The following is a 19,834-nucleotide window of genomic DNA, read 5'->3' on the forward strand; positions in this document are numbered from 1 at the left end:
ACTACCAGTTTATGCCAAATTGCCTATAATAAAACGAAAACTAAGCGTACCACGGCCCGCAATGGGCTTATCTAAAATTTGAAACCGGGCTGGGTAACTAGGTCCGTCCGGGCTGCCTGCATCGTCTCCGTATAGCCACGGCTTTTGGAACAGCACCGGCGACCGAACGGGTAAGCCTCCGTTGGCTTCACACAATCCACGACTACCAGCGTTATAGGTGCCCGAAGCCCTATCTATCCGTTGCTGGTAGTTAAGCTGTCGTCACAGACCTAACCGAAATGACCGCTGCACGGCCGGAGTAAATCGACTGACAGCGGGGTGGCCAGTACCGACTTACCGCGATCACCCGACTCGCATGCTTTGGTATTTAATGTTCACCCCCGTCCTGCAGCATCACACGTTTCTTCGCGGGACATTACTTAACCGGCGGCATACGTCTCCTCGCTGGGACGCCTGGGGTCCTAACCATCTCCGAAACTACCTACGTCACTTATCGAATGTCATCCTGCGCTGATCACTCAATGGACCGATAGCGGACCTAACCTATCTTTTAAAACCGGTCGGGGTCACTAGGTCCCTCCGGGCTGCCTGCATCGTCTCCGTATAGCCACGGCTTTATGGGGCCCGCGCCGGCAACCGAACGGATTAGCCTTTGTCGGCTATGCACTCATCCTCAATAATCGATCCTCAACTCGCTCTCACCCTTTCTCTTCACTTCGCGACTTATTGCACGTATCCAGGGCTTACCCAAGCGAGGCCTACTATTTAAGTGGGGTCTATCCGAGCTGAGCTTCATTCAGGAAATCCGATTCCTCTACGTGTACAGTCTTCAATTCCATTTCACTCGCTTCTTATCTCCCTCCTAACCCATGGCCGCGTCGGTGGACTTTCCACGCACAGGGGCGTGACGTGCATCATCTATCTCCCCGGTTCCGTCCCTTGCAGTGTCCCCAGTGTCCATGTGGGGTAAAGTTACAAATATTTCGTGTGCGGCAAGGTCTATGTGTGCTCCTTATATTCGGACCGCTGGATAGGGTAGAGCGCCAGGAAATCCGCTGGCGAGGGCACTTGGGAGTCAACCGGAGAAGCTCCAGTATCGGTTGGGCTAGGGAGGTCCCGTATGTGTTGTGTATAATCGCTATCATTTGGACCGTGGGATAATTTGGGGAGGATGGAGTGCCAGGAAATCCACTGGCAAGGGCACTTAGGAGTCAACCGGAGAAGCTCCAGTATCGGTTAGGCTAGGGAGGTCCTGTATGTGTTGTGTGTAATCGCTATTGTTTGGACCGTGGGATAATTTGGGGAGGATGGAGTGCCAGGAAATCCACTGGCAAGGGCACTTAGGAGTCAACCGGAGAAGCTCCAGTATCGGTTAGGCTAGGGAGGTCCTGTGTGTATTGTGTGTAATCGCTATTGTTTGGACCGTGGGATAATTTGGGGAGGATGGAGTGCCAGGAAATCCACTGGCAAGGGCACTTAGGAGTCAACCGGAGAAGCTCCAGTATCGGCTAGGCTAGGGAGGTCCTGTGTGTGTTGTGTATAATCGCTATTGTTGGACCGTGGGATAATTTGGGGAGGATGGAGTGCCAGGAAATCCACTGGCAAGGGCACTTAGGAGTCAACCGGAGAAGCTCCAGTATCGGCTAGGCTAGGGAGGTCCTGTGGGTGTTGTGTGTAATCGCTATTGTTTGGACCGTGGGATAATTTGGGGAGGATGGAGTGCCAGGAAATCCACTGGCAAGGGCACTTAGGAGTCAACCGGAGAAGCTCCAGTATCGGCTAGGCTAGGGAGGCCCTGCATGTGTTGTGTATAATCGCTTTGTGCACTGTGTAAACTCAACAGATAAAGAGAACTGATCGTTGTAAATTACTCTGGCCGGACACCTTGGAAACGACCTCTTTCCTGACTGTGGGTTAGCATATGGCCTTTTATGCTCCATCCTCCGGTCCCTGCCCCTTCAGCACTACTCACACTCGTATTTCAATATTTACAAGTCCCATTTATTTACATACTCCGACGCAACACCTTAAATTCCCTTACAAGTCAAATTTAAAGGAAACATTCTGGGCCCAGGCCGCCCATCAACTGAGCCACACAAGCCGCGCGGTGCGGTACACAGTCGCCCGTCCCTTTCCCGACTCCCCACGGTGCATAATCCCCTCCGTCCGCTTAAATCACAACGGGGCGCCAGACGACTGAAGAGGGCCCACGTCGGCACGCGTGTCGCACTACGCGCACAGTTACATAATTGATCGAAATCGAATTGTGAAATTAAGCTACCTAGACTGAAAGTCCCAAGAATAAATTTAAATACCTAAGCTGAATGGCCTAAAATATTGCGGACGACACCAAAAAGGGGAATATAATGTGGCTCACATAGCAGTAACGAAAGGGGGGGGGGGTTACTTGGAGGATTTAGGGACTAGGTGCGCACCCGTGTTCACCGCGTGACCTTACTTGAGATGGAGTCGCTGACATGATGGTCGTGACCGTCCAGCGCCCGGCCAGGCGGCCGGAGCCGCCGCCGGCGCCGTGATGCCTGCCGCTGGTCTCTCGTGGGCTGTCCACGGTGTCAGATGTGAGCCGAGAGCGAAGAGCGGCGTGGGATCCGTCGTCCGAGAGAGAGCCAGAGAGCGCGGAATGCGTCGTCCGAGAGAGCTTTTCAGTTCCGTTTCATCAACTTATACTTCTGATGACGTCATACTTCAGAGGGCCGGGCAGCATCACCTTGTCCAATCTCCGTCCTCCATTCTCAGAAGCTGCACTCGGCTCCGCCCTCGAAAGTTCGTGATTTGCTGACCAAGTTCGGTTCCCCTCCGGCCATGGCAGTCGCACCCTTTCACGCAGCGACCGGGTGGAATTCGCCGCCGGCGCTCACGGCGCCTGAGGCGCCAGGTGGCGGGCCTGGCCCTCTGCTCCCCTTGTTTTGAAGTCAGGTCCGGCCAGATGTCCTAGATTTTGTCGTTGGCGACCGAGTTCCATTTCATCCTGTTTTCGTACAAACCGGGTCGGTTCCCGCTCCCCTTTCTTGTTTTGGTTCAAACCAGGCCGGTCTGCACTCCCCTCTCCTTGTTCTTCTCTTCTGGCGGGGTGCCGAGCGTGGGACATTGTCTTGTTTTCCAAAGGTTAAACTGATAAATGGTTCGAGACGGGCCGAATGGCGCGTTTCGGTATGCTATTTGTCGAATCCAAATCCGGGTTCTCATGAAGCGGGGTGGTCATCTATAGAGGACCCCTGTTTGTCAGAGCCGACTGCGCCGTCTGTGTGGACGCCAGCTGGGACGGAGAGAGGGTATCACAGCCGATTTAGCCGGCTGACCGTGTCTGTGCGGCGCTCGCAGATGGCCGTGTTTCAGCTTGTGGCACAGCTTGCAGTTCAGCATGAAAGATGAAAAAAATGTAACGCATCTGCGTTACATTTTCAGACCTCTTTTTATAGTCGCGCCCCGCGACTAAACATTTGAGAGCCCGCTTCTGCCGTGCTATTTGGTGCCGTTTCGTCGTGTTTCTTGGTGACTTCAGAGCAGGTGGCCGTCTTCCAAAGGATTGGTAGCTATTTCAACAGGAGTGTTCGGTTGGGGGGATGGTATAATACGAGCTTGGATGATTGGGACATAAGGAGTGCGGGTTTTTGTGTCATTGCACAGTGTTTCAGGCCATCCTTACATTTCCAGAATTAAAAACATTCACGTACTTTCCCGTAAAACACCAACTACACATCAAATAATTTGCGCGCAAAACAATGGAAATTGAATGAAACCATTTTGAAATAATTAACACATGACAATACAAAAATAACATTGGTACATTTGGTTACTGTAATTTAGATCAATCTAGCGATAACATACCGGTGCAGACTGTGATATGCCAAAGAAGTGAGCCCGGCACCTGATGGTGGCTCCATGAGCCACGACAGCTCCGGTCCGGGATGGCCGCGATGACGGACTGGCGGTCGTCCGCGATTTGGTCTCGAACCGGCCGGCTGCTGCTGTTGTCGTGTCCCAGTTCCGGATTTCCCCAGTCTCGTAGTTGTAGTCGTAGTCCTCGCCGACCATCGATGTCGTACGCAGCTGCCCTGGTGAGCTGTCAGGGCTGGCTATGATCGGCCCAGAACTCGTCGTCTGTGGCTGAGCCTGGTTGAACGTGGCTTCCAAGCTGTTTCTGCTGGTCTGGTGGCCGCAGAGGCTGCGCTCTGGTGTAGACTGCCGATGATGGTTTGGCTGTCACATCTGGCGGCAGGTGTGGTTCCACTGCAGCCTGCTCCATGATTACTTGGCTGTGACGCTGAGAACATCGCTCCGGCCTGCTGCAGATCACATGATCGGTCTCGAAGTTTGGGAAATGGGAGCCACCTGCAATTGATGAACGGCGGATCACCGCCTGCCAGTGCGGCGGGCGGTCCAGAAATCGGCCCGCAGACTGGCCCGGTCCATTACAGCTGTCCATTTTGGTTGAAACAGGCAGCATTGAGGTGTCCCTGAATGGTCGTGTCTAATGATGCTTCATGGTTGTAGTTGTCGTCACCATTACTCCGGTTGCCGTCTGATTTTGTCGTCACAGACGTGCGATGTAACTGCTAACAACATTGTAGTTTTGGTTCTATTCGTGTCTCCTTCTCCTTCTTCCGGTCTTCTGTTGTTATTTATTTCCGGCGTTGCCTTCATTTTGAGTTCCATTGGGCACTGGCTGTCAGGCAGTCGCTGTTGATGACTACCTTTTTTCTGTTCTTCTGTCGGCGTCTCTTCTTCTCTGTGCTGCACGTTTGCTCTTCCAAATGGCTTCGTGATGTTACAGTTCTTCAATCATTTGCATTTTACTCTTCTCAGCTGTCGTTTCCTTTCTGTGATTGCATGTATCCATTGCCATTTAGTATCAACGTCGTTTCCATCGGTATACTACTTCAATGTCTTCTTTCTCGCCGTCACTCGGCTGTGTGTTGTCCTTCTTGTTCTTATCGCAATTCAGCTTTCCATACTGCTTCTAAAACGTGCCTCAATCATTTACAATCTGCGCTGTCACCTTCATTTCAGTATGCTGCGTCCTATTGGTGACTTTTGCCTTCTTCAATCCTGATTTTCATTTCAGCACATTCAATTTCTTCATAGCGTCGTGCTCAGTCGTATTTTTAGTACGTTCATTGGGTTCGGTAACATACATGACTGCCTGTTCTGTAACGGGGGTTTCCGTCACGGAGAACGGCTCGTGGACGGTTGCCGGTCTCCTGTCAGTTCTCTCCAGAGGCGGGTAAGTCCACGGGTCACACATAGGTCACTGCACCTTTTTGGTATAGGATGGGTACAATCTCTTAAAAATTGGGTTAAAATGGCATCCTCGGTGTGATTACTCTAACTTTGGATCACGGGATTTCACTCAAGGTTAGGGTTCGCTAGATGTGAGCCACATAATTTTAGTTAGCGATACCTGTAGCCAAAAAAAAAAAAAAATATATACCAAGCCCGCTCGCCCGTCACTAAAAATTGATCCTCGATTTACCCTTATCACTTCATGATATATACACCCTCCAGCAATCCACGCTTTCTGATTTCAATCAAATCAATTTAACCCGAGTAACGCTGCACTGAGTGACCAGCTCCCACTGCATCTAGCTCAGACATAATATGTTTTCTCACTCACGCTCGCATTTCCTCTGAAATTTTAGCTTTGGGTTCGGCAATGCACGTCCGTCCACCGACTTCATGTTTCCTTTGATTGATCCTACCCCACGTTGGGTACGCCAAATCTGTAGCGGGGTTTCGCGGCGTTGCGGGGCTAACCGGGCAGTGTCTTTCGATAGTGATGGAGAGCAAGCTAACCGGACAGTGTCTTTCGTTATTGAGAGCTCCGTCGGCGCGCTCCTAGAAGCCCTCCTCTGTGTCCAGCCCCTCGCGAACCCGTTCCGACTCAGACTCTACCTCGGGGCGATCAATCATCGGAAACACATAGGCCAGGGTTAGGGAATGGGAGATAATGATAAATGTTAATCAATTACCCTCGATCATATTGGTATAGAAAATCAACTCTATTTAACAAAAAGTCCCACTCTCAAACAACAGCGCCCTTCCTAGCTTGAGGGTCATCTCCCACCAGATATATGTATCAATCATTCGTCCATTTATCCATCCCCTTACAACCATGTCATTCGTCCACTTATACCTCGTAATTTACCAGAGTTGACCATCTCCGGTCCCTCCCCTTTTTCCTAACTTCCCCCGGTGGTGCTAGGGCGCGCGCAAAGTCGTTATCGAGTCATTGGCCTTAAATGTCATTTAACCGTTATCCCTTCATAACCACAATGTTCCGTACATCAGACAAACGCTTCATAATGCTCACGCTACACAATTAGAGATACGACCCACCACATATTTCGGCACTCGACCTTCGCGTTACGTGACTTATTGCGGTCCGTCCCATCACCATGTCGAACTACCTACACAAAAAAAAAACATAAATGTCTTCGGCCAGCGGTTCCGAGACTACGGCTCGCAGGGCACTGTGTAGTCCGGTTTCCGCGGGGGACTTATTTGAAATTTGAGACCGGGGCTGGGTAACTAAGGTCCGTCCGGGCTGCCTGCGTCGTCTCCGTATAGCCGCGGTTTTCGGGCCAGCCCCCGGCGACCGAAAGGGGTTAGTCGTTCGTCGGCTTTACACGAATCCATGACTACCAGTTTATGCCAAATTGCCTATAATAAAACGAAAACTAAGCGTACCACGGCCCGCAATGGGCTTATCTAAAATTTGAAACCGGGCTGGGTAACTAGGTCCGTCCGGGCTGCCTGCATCGTCTCCGTATAGCCACGGCTTTTGGAACAGCACCGGCGACCGAACGGGTAAGCCTCCGTTGGCTTCACACAATCCACGACTACCAGCGTTATAGGTGCCCGAAGCCCTATCTATCCGTTGCTGGTAGTTAAGCTGTCGTCACAGACCTAACCGAAATGACCGCTGCACGGCCGGAGTAAATCGACTGACAGCGGGGTGGCCAGTACCGACTTACCGCGATCACCCGACTCGCATGCTTTGGTATTTAATGTTCACCCCCGTCCTGCAGCATCACACGTTTCTTCGCGGGACATTACTTAACCGGCGGCATACGTCTCCTCGCTGGGACGCCTGGGGTCCTAACCATCTCCGAAACTACCTACGTCACTTATCGAATGTCATCCTGCGCTGATCACTCAATGGACCGATAGCGGACCTAACCTATCTTTTAAAACCGGTCGGGGTCACTAGGTCCCTCCGGGCTGCCTGCATCGTCTCCGTATAGCCACGGCTTTATGGGGCCCGCGCCGGCAACCGAACGGATTAGCCTTTGTCGGCTATGCACTCATCCTCAATAATCGATCCTCAACTCGCTCTCACCCTTTCTCTTCACTTCGCGACTTATTGCACGTATCCAGGGCTTACCCAAGCGAGGCCTACTATTTAAGTGGGGTCTATCCGAGCTGAGCTTCATTCAGGAAATCCGATTCCTCTACGTGTACAGTCTTCAATTCCATTTCACTCGCTTCTTATCTCCCTCCTAACCCATGGCCGCGTCGGTGGACTTTCCACGCACAGGGGCGTGACGTGCATCATCTATCTCCCCGGTTCCGTCCCTTGCAGTGTCCCCAGTGTCCATGTGGGGTAAAGTTACAAATATTTCGTGTGCGGCAAGGTCTATGTGTGCTCCTTATATTCGGACCGCTGGATAGGGTAGAGCGCCAGGAAATCCGCTGGCGAGGGCACTTGGGAGTCAACCGGAGAAGCTCCAGTATCGGTTGGGCTAGGGAGGTCCCGTATGTGTTGTGTATAATCGCTATCATTTGGACCGTGGGATAATTTGGGGAGGATGGAGTGCCAGGAAATCCACTGGCAAGGGCACTTAGGAGTCAACCGGAGAAGCTCCAGTATCGGTTAGGCTAGGGAGGTCCTGTATGTGTTGTGTGTAATCGCTATTGTTTGGACCGTGGGATAATTTGGGGAGGATGGAGTGCCAGGAAATCCACTGGCAAGGGCACTTAGGAGTCAACCGGAGAAGCTCCAGTATCGGTTAGGCTAGGGAGGTCCTGTGTGTATTGTGTGTAATCGCTATTGTTTGGACCGTGGGATAATTTGGGGAGGATGGAGTGCCAGGAAATCCACTGGCAAGGGCACTTAGGAGTCAACCGGAGAAGCTCCAGTATCGGCTAGGCTAGGGAGGTCCTGTGTGTGTTGTGTATAATCGCTATTGTTGGACCGTGGGATAATTTGGGGAGGATGGAGTGCCAGGAAATCCACTGGCAAGGGCACTTAGGAGTCAACCGGAGAAGCTCCAGTATCGGCTAGGCTAGGGAGGTCCTGTGGGTGTTGTGTGTAATCGCTATTGTTTGGACCGTGGGATAATTTGGGGAGGATGGAGTGCCAGGAAATCCACTGGCAAGGGCACTTAGGAGTCAACCGGAGAAGCTCCAGTATCGGCTAGGCTAGGGAGGCCCTGCATGTGTTGTGTATAATCGCTTTGTGCACTGTGTAAACTCAACAGATAAAGAGAACTGATCGTTGTAAATTACTCTGGCCGGACACCTTGGAAACGACCTCTTTCCTGACTGTGGGTTAGCATATGGCCTTTTATGCTCCATCCTCCGGTCCCTGCCCCTTCAGCACTACTCACACTCGTATTTCAATATTTACAAGTCCCATTTATTTACATACTCCGACGCAACACCTTAAATTCCCTTACAAGTCAAATTTAAAGGAAACATTCTGGGCCCAGGCCGCCCATCAACTGAGCCCCACAAGCCGCGCGGTGCGGTACACAGTCGCCCGTCCCTTTCCCGACTCCCCACGGTGCATAATCCCCTCCGTCCGCTTAAATCACAACGGGGCGCCAGACGACTGAAGAGGGCCCACGTCGGCACGCGTGTCGCACTACGCGCACAGTTACATAATTGATCGAAATCGAATTGTGAAATTAAGCTACCTAGACTGAAAGTCCCAAGAATAAATTTAAATACCTAAGCTGAATGGCCTAAAATATTGCGGACGACACCAAAAAGGGGAATATAATGTGGCTCACATAGCAGTAACGAAAGGGGGGGGGGGTTACTTGGAGGATTTAGGGACTAGGTGCGCACCCGTGTTCACCGCGTGACCTTACTTGAGATGGAGTCGCTGACATGATGGTCGTGACCGTCCAGCGCCCGGCCAGGCGGCCGGAGCCGCCGCCGGCGCCGTGATGCCTGCCGCTGGTCTCTCGTGGGCTGTCCACGGTGTCAGATGTGAGCCGAGAGCGAAGAGCGGCGTGGGATCCGTCGTCCGAGAGAGAGCCAGAGAGCGCGGAATGCGTCGTCCGAGAGAGCTTTTCAGTTCCGTTTCATCAACTTATACTTCTGATGACGTCATACTTCAGAGGGCCGGGCAGCATCACCTTGTCCAATCTCCGTCCTCCATTCTCAGAAGCTGCACTCGGCTCCGCCCTCGAAAGTTCGTGATTTGCTGACCAAGTTCGGTTCCCCTCCGGCCATGGCAGTCGCACCCTTTCACGCAGCGACCGGGTGGAATTCGCCGCCGGCGCTCACGGCGCCTGAGGCGCCAGGTGGCGGGCCTGGCCCTCTGCTCCCCTTGTTTTGAAGTCAGGTCCGGCCAGATGTCCTAGATTTTGTCGTTGGCGACCGAGTTCCATTTCATCCTGTTTTCGTACAAACCGGGTCGGTTCCCGCTCCCCTTTCTTGTTTTGGTTCAAACCAGGCCGGTCTGCACTCCCCTCTCCTTGTTCTTCTCTTCTGGCGGGGTGCCGAGCGTGGGACATTGTCTTGTTTTCCAAAGGTTAAACTGATAAATGGTTCGAGACGGGCCGAATGGCGCGTTTCGGTATGCTATTTGTCGAATTCAAATCCGGGTTCTCATGAAGCGGGGTGGTCATCTATAGAGGACCCCTGTTTGTCAGAGCCGACTGCGCCGTCTGTGTGGACGCCAGCTGGGACGGAGAGAGGGTATCACAGCCGATTTAGCCGGCTGACCGTGTCTGTGCGGCGCTCGCAGATGGCCGTGTTTCAGCTTGTGGCACAGCTTGCAGTTCAGCATGAAAGATGAAAAAAATGTAACGCATCTGCGTTACATAACCTTGAAAAATTCCCAGATATACAAGTTGTGAGACCTCTGGAGGACACCATGTATGCGTCCTGTAACGTTCATCTCGGACAGCTATGGTCATTGGCGTCCAAAACAATGTCAGAATCAAGCAGCCTTTTACACCCTCGCGCTTATAGGAAAGAGGGTTGAATGAACCCTCTTTTCACTTTTTTCAGATGACTCAGACTTAAATTGAAATTTTAGTAACCCGTGATGTCGCTAGGCAGCTTTACCACGCCATTTGTAAGCTCCCCTCCCGAAATCACTATTCGAAACCGTTATCGTGACGTAAAATAAATACATTTATAGAAAGAACACCTTCCTAATTTTTTGCATACTTCTTAACAATGAGCCAACTATTTTTTTAAAGAAATAACAATTCAAAAAAATTTGGTCCCAAAGTCCAAAAAATACAAATGAAAAGAAAACTCGATATGTTATATATAAAAAATAGCGTATTTTTCGAAATTTCAAAAATACATATTAATCTCTGTTTCATTGCAAGTTCAATGTTATATAACATTTGGCATTTGAATAATCCATCTTAGAGTTACAGCCCGCCAAACTTAGCGCTGCAAAGCAAGATCCAAAAAATGTTATACACCATAACTCAAAAAATACTTATCTGATAAGCCTGAAATTGTTACAGGTGGATTCAGAGCCCTTGATTACCCCAGAGACCAATTCTCGTCAAATTCCGAGAGATGAGGGTGTCAAATTGGAAAAAAGTGGTACGATCTATCGTGGAATGCCCCAGCTACCAAACGGCAATCTCCGATTTTGAAATTTTTGAGTTTTGACAAAAAAAAACGTTTTTTTAATATTAGCAAAAAAAAATCCAAAAAGTGTTTTGAGTTTCGGAAAAAAAACAGACTATATGTGATATTACTTACCGTCTTCTATCCACATAACACATTTCACATTGATACCTCGTTTTTTGGCCAAGTTATAGCGAAAAAAGTTAAAAAATGATAACGTCAAATTTTCAAACTCAATTTTTGGCAAAGCCCTAGACCACGCAGGGCTAAACAAGGACCACCATTAGACTCCCCGTGACGAGCTGCATCGAATCGATGCCAATTTAATGCAAAAATATCAACTTTGAAATTTGACCTAATTTGACCTGACCTTGAACTGGCCTTTACCAAAACGTGACCTAAGCTGTCCCCAAAGGCTGCCTGACCCACATAATCGCATTTGTCTTGTAAAATGGACCATAAAACATGCATCACACGACACTTTCATATTGTGACTCCCATTGACCTGTATCTGTGACCTGACCTGGTATCAGTGACCTCAGATAGCAAAGTATGATATTTGACGAACAATGTACCATCGATGGTTTTCAATAACTTACCAGTTTACTCGACTTCACAACTCATTTCTTGAAATGCCTGTGAACGGTGAAAATCCGACCTTTGACCTGATCTGTGACGTCATCAGTTTGACCTAGGTCAATGAAATTGGGTCACAAGGTAGTTCCTTGGTGGGGCTATCGAACGCCGTTTGATTTGTGAAAATCGGACGGTAAATTTCCGAGATCTTAGGGGGGGGGGGCGAAACGTCCCTCCCCCTACCACCGATAGCCCTACGGGGCGCGGGTTAATTCGCGGCTAATTTTCCGGAGACCCCGCGGAGGTGCGCGTCCTTACACTGCTTGGAGGGAAGAAAGAGTCCTCGCGATCCTGTCGCTGCTTGTGTATGTAGAAAATTGTAACACGTAATGTATTTATGTTTGCGAGATGATACATGTGTGTACTAATTGCCTTTTCCTTCAACGAAAATTTAAAACGTAGCAGGTCGATGTTCAAAACCCTTCATTCAAAAGAAAATGCCTAACTGTTTTGAGCCTCCAATTTTTGTTGCAGAACACATGTTCTCCATGATTCTTAGACACTGTTGCTAAAAAGCAACATTCATTTATTTCGCCAAAATCAACCAACACCCAACGAAATAAGCTCTGTATTGATAGCACTGTGGTGAGCATACAGGGCCGCGCCACAGACTCACCGGAAGTGTACGTTGAGAACGCCAACTGTGACCAGGATTGAGAAGGTCACCAGCACCATGGTGAAGAGCAGGTACTTGCCGAGCAGCGGCACCGCCAGAGACGTCGGAGGGATGATCTCAGCCAATAGCAGGAAGAACACAGTCAGCGACAGCAGGATCGAGATGCACAGGGTGACCTTCTCGCCCGAGTCGGACGGCAGGTAGAACACCAGCACCGTGAGGAAGCTGATGCCCACGCAGGGGATGATGAGGTTCACCGTGTAGAACAGAGTCTTCCGTCGCATTATCAGGTTGAAGGTAATATCTGGCAGAAGCAGCGGGGTGATAAATAGGTCACTTAGCGACAAAAAAAGGAACAATCGTCACCCTATCACCTTATGACTTTACTTTAGGGTGAGAGCTTACTTTTGGCTTTGAGCTCTGCTGGACCCAATCCAGCAACCTCCCGATTTGCAGCGTATGTTAGGTATAGCTCAATCGGCGCCGTGAACGATTATTATGAAAATTAGACGGTCGAAAGACTATTTTTGCCACATGGAACACGAAACAATTTGCAGGCATCACATGTATGAACCTTGCGGTTGAGAGTTGAGACCTAAGTAAGGCTGGCATAGCTTGGGCGACATCAGACGAGCATGGGACAATGTTGTACCCGACATGTAGGTGGCGCTACAAAAGTCTGAGCGGATGGTGCGGTACCTATTTGTTTTGCTTTTGTTTTGTTGGGTTAGGCCCTTTCGGTCTGGCGAGACCACTTCAGGGCCGGTAGTTTGGTAGGAAACAGGGGGAGCCATTGGTCTGGGCAGGCACCCTAGAGAGTCGCCGGAACTGAACCCATCCAGAGCACAGGCCGACCAGCCCTCTCAAGCACTCACCACAATTGGGTACGGGCGTGCTCTTACGGGCATTCCCGCTTGGGATAATGTGGCCCGTCCAGTCCGGAACAGGGGGGGGGGGGGGTCGAAGTGGGGAGGAGAAGGACTTGAAAGTGCTGAGGATGGAAAAGGAAAAGAAAAGAAAAGGTGATGGTGCGGCCATGGATGAAGTAGTTAGGTAGCTGGCAATCTATGGTGCAGCTGTAGCTTTCAATGTGGAAACACAAATACGCTATGCTATGGTAGGTGGCGCTACCGGACTCCGATAGGTGACGCTGAGGCCACAGCAGAGCCTGCCTGGGGTGGAAGCGGTCTGGTGCGAGGCATGCACATTACCGCATTGGTGGTCTGGGTGGATGCAGGGGAGGGGCAATTGGTATGTATTCTCCTCCTCCGCCGCTCAAATGTGATGCAACTCTTTTGTTTTCAACTTATGAAACGAAAATTTAGCGTTTTATGACTTCGCATTCCACAATAGCGCGCGATAGAACGAGATCCCAGGGAATCTTAATTAAACTTTGATTGATCTTATAAGTAGTAAGCAAGCGTCTAACACCTTCCTATATCGTACCTGTAGGTATGTAGGTCCTCAAATTGCTTCGTTGACGATGATGCAGATTACCAGTCAACTTTCGCTTTAGATATCATGCGATTCATGCTCATCCAGTTCGGTATGTTGCGTTGCAAAAATAATTTACCTGGATAGGGCGTCTCAACATAGAGCTCTTCGTTCCGCTTGGCCGGTATTTCGAGTATGTCCCACTCCACGCTCATGTAGTACTCCTTCAGGTCGATGCCGAAATCAACGATGTTGCTGCCCGGCCTTTGCTCCATGTGTTTTAGGTCTACCTGGGAAAAGAAGGCCACGGTGAACGCTGGGATATCTGATGCACACCACCCGGTTGTCGAGTAGTTTTATAGAAAAGGTAGCAGTCTATCCTTATTGCTCACCCAACTTTCCCAAAGTTGTATGGAAACAAATATGCCCGAGAAGTATAACGATGAAAGCATAGGACGTCTCAAGATGTCACGTACACTCACTATGAAAATCCAGAGCGTTCGAACTCATAAGAGACTCGTTATTGTCATCTTCTCTGAGAAAAATATTATTCTTATAATTGAAATTTCCTTTGTTTTCGCTTCCAATGATGGGTTTTGTGCGGGATTTCCGCACCGTTCCCCCACTAATCGAGAAGAGCCGGAACGGAAATCCAAGTTATCCCAGGCGCTGGCTAGTCAGGTCAGGAATCGGACGGAATATCCCGAACGCACAAGATAACAAATCACACAAGTTTTAGACTAGCCTTTCGACTTTGGCATTATTGTTGCGACCTGAAATGTGCCTAAAACGACGTGCAAAACTCCTCCCGAAGTCAGTTTAACCTTCCATTTGTCACCAGTGAGAAGGCCGCACATTTAATCAAGTCGTCCACGGCTCATATCCGAGGGAAGGCGTCATCATTTCCGAACGGGGGCTCGTTACCGTCAGTTGAACTGACGTCGGATGACGGACCGCCATTGTGACCATTGTGCTGCCGCAGCGTCATCAAACTCTCCGCCGGCGCCCGGTCAGACAGTCCGCTCCACTCTACCCCGGTTCACTCTGCCCTGTCAGGGACTGCAGCCCTCCCTGCACCCCTCCCCCGCCCCGTTCCCCTCCTCAAACACCGTTCACCGACGTGTGGCCAAATTCGCCCGGCCGCGCCGACGGCCGTGTCGGGCGTCCCGCCGAGATTTGGGCGCCGCTCTCTGGGGATCGATGGCGCCTCACCAGGCGAGCCACGTACCGCTGAGGACAGACCCGAACCCCTCCCCCTCCCCGGACCCAGCGGGGCCCACACCGGACCCACACCGGACCCGTTCCGGACCCGGAGACAAGCGCTCGTCCGCCGAGCGCCCCCCGGAAGGGCGCGCCGCCGCCGCCCCGGGCCCAGCCTATTGACAGCCACGGCCGGCCGGGCCGCCGCACGCCGCACCAGACGGCTGCGCTCGCATCGGCTTTGGCAGAGGAGAGAGCGCAACGAGGGCAGAGGAAGGGATGGTCGAGAGACTGATGGTATTGGAGAGACGACATGATGTGGAAAGAAAAAAAATGAAGGATAGAGGTCAAAGAAAAGAGCTATAATGTTGAAAGGCTGGAGGATGACATTGGAAATTACGCGAAAGCGAGTGATGAGGCGTCGAGAAACGCGCGGGAGGGGCTGATGAATGGTCTGCTGAGGAGGCAACAAAAGAAAACGAACCGGACGGGGCCAAGGCTTTGCGAGATAAAGTGCGGCGAAGACGGTGCAGTGGCATACATAATGCATACACCGCACTGAGGTGTTGATGGCACCTTACTGGATCGGATGAGACTGTAAGATTCATTAGAACGGCGAGGCCCACAGCCATACACACATCGGCGCCGCAAACGCCCGTACGTACTCGGCGGCGGCATCGTGCGAACCCATGACTCATATGAAACACCCAGTGACACCTAGCGGTCGGCCAGACATTGCACTGACGTGGAAGTGACTACAGGCGGCGGCGCCCCACGAACTGCACCCTTCCCTTTGCTGACAAACCATCACAGAGGGAACATCTTTGTGCTGCCTGCCGACGATTGCAGATTGCCACTAGGCGCAAATAAGGTGGGTCGTATCCTGCATTTCCGCTGACGCCCTACTGGCCGCCATGACCGACTGCAGCCCTAGGACAGGGTTGCGCGTCGGCCATTATTGTTCAGGCCAGAGCTCTCCAACGGCCGACAGTATCACCGACCGTATACGCAGTTATGCTCGTGCCCCCTTTCAGGGAGATACGATTTATGCTGCCACCAGACTGCTAGCCTCGCATCTTGTTGTGTTTATAGACCTGTCCACGTGCATGACCTAATGTCTCTGTGCACCCAAGGCCAAGCCACCCTGACGCCATCTTGGCGGGAGCGACCAGCAATCGTGTGACCTCTGCCCAGCGATCGCGTGATCGTGACGTCAGCGGTAGGTGTGGACACCTCCAGCGCTGGTGGCGCCGCGGCGGCAGCGACAGCAACTGCTGGTAGCCACGTGGCCGCCAGCGGCGCAGGCGCGGGCGTGTCACGTAACCGTCACTGCGCTGTGAGGCGGCCCGGGTGACTCATCCGCCGTGACGTCAGCTGACCGTGACCGTGGCGTAGCGGCCTTTGGCCCGGCGCCCGGACCGCAGGTCCGCAGCTGATCGGGGGTCGTCTTGCACCGGGTCTGCAGCGGGCCATCTGGGCTGGAGTCAGGTCACTGCTGGCCGTATGCCGCTCTGTGGGTGCTAGAATGACTGCATGCTGCATTGCCGCCACGAGCATGTCCACTGACCGTCACACCTACACCGGAGTCGCAGTGTCGCACTCCCACTGAACTCATCTGTCCGCTGGCAGTGTGTATGGTACTGAGAAGCCTGTCCATCGACGCAGCCTGTATTAAGTCCTGGCACTGACTGACCGGCGCGACTCACCGGCCGGTTGCGATCGGCCACCGTGTGCCCGAGGCGCCGGACGTGCACAGCGGTCAGCGTCCACGCAGGGACGCGGCAGGGGTGTGCACAGATGTCAGTGCACACAGACAGGCCGCCAGCCGGCACCAAGTCTCTACACTGCCCTTCCCGAAGAAAATGAGCCATTGCGCCGCACACCAACACATAACTATGAAAAAAAATCAGTTTGTTTCCGCAATCGGCCCAACCGGCGATCACCAGCTTCGCTAGCACCCGACTCCGCCGGTACGGACGTTAACTGTTTCGCAGCCGTCAGCCCGCCGCTCTGACCCTATGCAGGACGCTGATCGACAGAGGGCGTGAAAGGAGTCGAGACCGAGTCGCGCCAAAAGAAAATTGGTATATGAAGGTTACGCGTACCACCGATTGCCGAGCACGTGCTAATGGCACCTTACTGGATCGGATGAGACTGTAAGATTCATTAGAACGGCGAGGCCCACAGCCATACACACATCGGCGCCGCAAACGCCCGTACGTACTCGGCGGCGGCATCGTGCGAACCCATGACTCATATGAAACACCCAGTGACACCTAGCGGTCGGCCAGACATTGCACTGACGTGGAAGTGACTACAGGCGGCGGCGCCCCACGAACTGCACCCTTCCCTTTGCTGACAAACCATCACAGAGGGAACATCTTTCCCCACCTCCTCCCCACTCCCCCACTATTACATTATCTTCCCTCCCAACCCATTGTCTCCTCCTTTCATCAGTCCGTCTCGTCTTTCAGCGGGAAATCACGGCACTGACCCTATGCAGGACGCTGATCGACAGAGGGCGTGAAAGGAGTCGAGACCGAGTCGCGCCAAAAGAAAATTGGTATATGAAGGTTACGCGTACCACCGATTGCCGAGCACGTGCTAATGCGGCAACTGCAGTAGGGCTAGTTAGAGCGGCCGCATCCCCATCACTCTCGTTTAAACCCGCGCCCTGCTGGGGGGGTGTTTGAACACCCCCCTTGTGGTTTTTCGCGAATATCTCAAAAACGGCGGCGCGGAGCGCCGCCGTTTTTGGTACACCTTATCATACATCAATTCTACACATGTTGTGAAAATTTCAGACCAAGGTCATTCAAGGTCAGGTCACCAGGTCACTTGAAGTGACCTCACCTCATAAAAAGTTTCAATGTCTGTCATAGCTACACCGAGTGACCGATCGCTTTGAAACTTTCAGCGATTGCTAAGAGCAATGGCATGTACAAAATGTATATCTCAGAATTTTGATATCGATGACCTAAGGTCAGGTCAATTTTGCGACCTCCCCATTATAATGCGCCTCTTTTGGATGAAAGACATTATAAACACTCCCAAACACCGAATTACAAGTGGTTTAGACACACTGAACATGAAAATGGTGTCCGTGACCCTTGTTTATGCCCTGAGGTCATCTTAGGTCACGAATGGTATCTAACAGTTTTTCGCAAATAACTTTTGATAGAGGCATGCTAGAGCGATGAAAACGCCTTAGATGTGTTCAGCTCGACGATACGGATCGACTGATATGCAACATGACCCTTTCCGGTCAGGTCATGACCTTGACCTGAGGTCAAATTTTCAAGTTGACCTTTCAAGGTCAAGTTATAGTTCATTCGATGCGTCTTGACGAGAGGAACACGATGCCGGTAAAAGTAAGCTCGTACAGGGCTTGGGTCAAAAGTTATTGCAGAAAAACTGTTTCCGAAAAAAATCGGCTATTTTTGCAGTTTTTGCCCCCTGCAGGCAAAACCGTTGACGCTAGGTCAAATCTGAGAGAATTACTCAGAAAGGGCGTTAATAGGGCTATCGAATGCGCTTTTCCGCGGCGCTGTAGCTCTATTGGTTCCCGAGTTATGCGTTGGCTTCTTGGAAATTTTCGCCATTCGACCTGGAAATCGGCGAAATTTTGCCTTCAATGACCTCTGGTGACCTGACCTTTGACCTGACCAAAAAATTGACCGAAGTGATTTCGTCATTATTTTTGACGCTCTTTCGAACGCCGCCTTCCGCGTATCGCTACGTGGCCCAGGAGCCGAGTTACAAGGGGGGGTGTTCAAACACCCCCCCCCCCCCCCAGCAGGGCGTGGAAATCCAGGACCCCCAGCTGGGCGCGGGTTAATGGCTCGTCTGATAAACTACCCCAGATAAATCACTAAATGAGTTGGAAAATGTAATTTTCAAGGTAATCAAGGCATCGCTAACGTCTGGCAATCAAGATAAATGGCCAGTGTTTCTGCACGATCAACAAAAGAAGCTATTAAAAGCCAATCCGATAGCAAAATTTTGTAAGTAGGCTGTCCGAAAAGTTCTGGGATGGATCGATGCTAATTCAGTGAAAGTTTAACACTGCATTTGGCAAAAAGTTGCTTGATATCGCTATATATGTAAGTCTAAAATCAGTTTCGACTTGTACATACCTAACTATCCGCAGGTCGTTCATTTCTTTGACTAAACCACTTTTCTTAAAATCTATTTACATGGAAAAAACAGGCTTCATGGTAATTATATATCATTTATAGCGCTCTACAATTCAGGTAGGTAAGTGTTACATTGCTTTAATTGTTTGCTAAAAGTGAGCAACCTAAATAATGAGACATAAAGGTATGAACGTCCTGCCCACCTCCTATACCTGAAAGCCGTCGTAGGTCCAGCTGCCGAACTTCATGACGCAGCTCTGCTCGTCGAAAGGGAACCACTCTACGTCGATCTCGCAGGAGGACTTGTAGATGGCCGGCGGCTTCCAGACCACCTGTCCGTCGTAGCGCAACGTCGCCTTGGTCATCAGCGTCACCTCGTAGTTGCCGTCAGCGCTGGAAGAGACGTCAGGGACACGGTTATCACACAGTGGCACGGACTGCAGTGGATGGGGCTGACGTCAAAAGGGTGGTTTGCAAGTGAAACAGGTCAGAGTAGTAGACTGAACTGTCATAAATCAGAAGGTACTGCTGGCATTGTAACAGAAATAAATCAAAATCATATGTATCGTAAAAATTGCTGTTTTCGTGAATGGTCTTGTGTGAACCGATATCAAAATTCCGAGATATACAAATTGTAGCTACTAATGACCTTATAACATCCTGCGACTTTCAAAGGCCTCCGACATCTACTGTAGCTCTGGCACGGTGACAAAGTTGCAAAAAAGTGACTTGAGGTTGGGTCATTCAAAGTGACCTGGTGACCTGACCTTAAAAGTTAGGAGGTTGAAACTTGCACACCATGTGTAAAATTGATGAGGAAATAGTCGTACCAAATTTCGCGGCGCTACGCCCCGCGGTTTTCTCGCTATTCGCGAAAAATCTCAGGGGGGCGGATATCCGCCCCCGTCGGTGCGCGGGTTAAGTGCCGTTAAATGTAGAGCAAAAAACCTATCCATACTTAATA

At 51.1% G+C, this 19,834-nt stretch overlaps 1 protein-coding gene across 1 annotated transcript in view; it reads right to left on the minus strand.

The window, feature by feature from the left end:
- LOC122376232 (acetylcholine receptor subunit beta-like 2) overlaps nucleotides 1-19,266 on the minus strand; it is a 33,495-nt gene extending 14,229 nt beyond the window's left edge. The window contains exons 1-3 of the mRNA XM_043356021.1: nucleotides 19,083-19,266; nucleotides 13,674-13,824; nucleotides 12,101-12,404 (exon numbers count right to left, since the gene is read on the minus strand). Coding sequence (XP_043211956.1) covers nucleotides 12,101-12,404; nucleotides 13,674-13,824; nucleotides 19,083-19,235 — 608 coding nt within the window. The 5' untranslated portion in view covers nucleotides 19,236-19,266. The remainder of the gene's footprint in view (nucleotides 1-12,100; nucleotides 12,405-13,673; nucleotides 13,825-19,082) is intronic.
- Between the last annotated feature and the right edge of the window lie 568 nt (nucleotides 19,267-19,834).

Source organism: Amphibalanus amphitrite, unplaced genomic scaffold (assembly GCF_019059575.1).
Source record: "Amphibalanus amphitrite isolate SeventyFive unplaced genomic scaffold, NRLGWU_Aamphi_draft 002060F_arrow, whole genome shotgun sequence".
Lineage (NCBI taxonomy): Eukaryota > Metazoa > Arthropoda > Thecostraca > Balanomorpha > Balanidae > Amphibalanus > Amphibalanus amphitrite.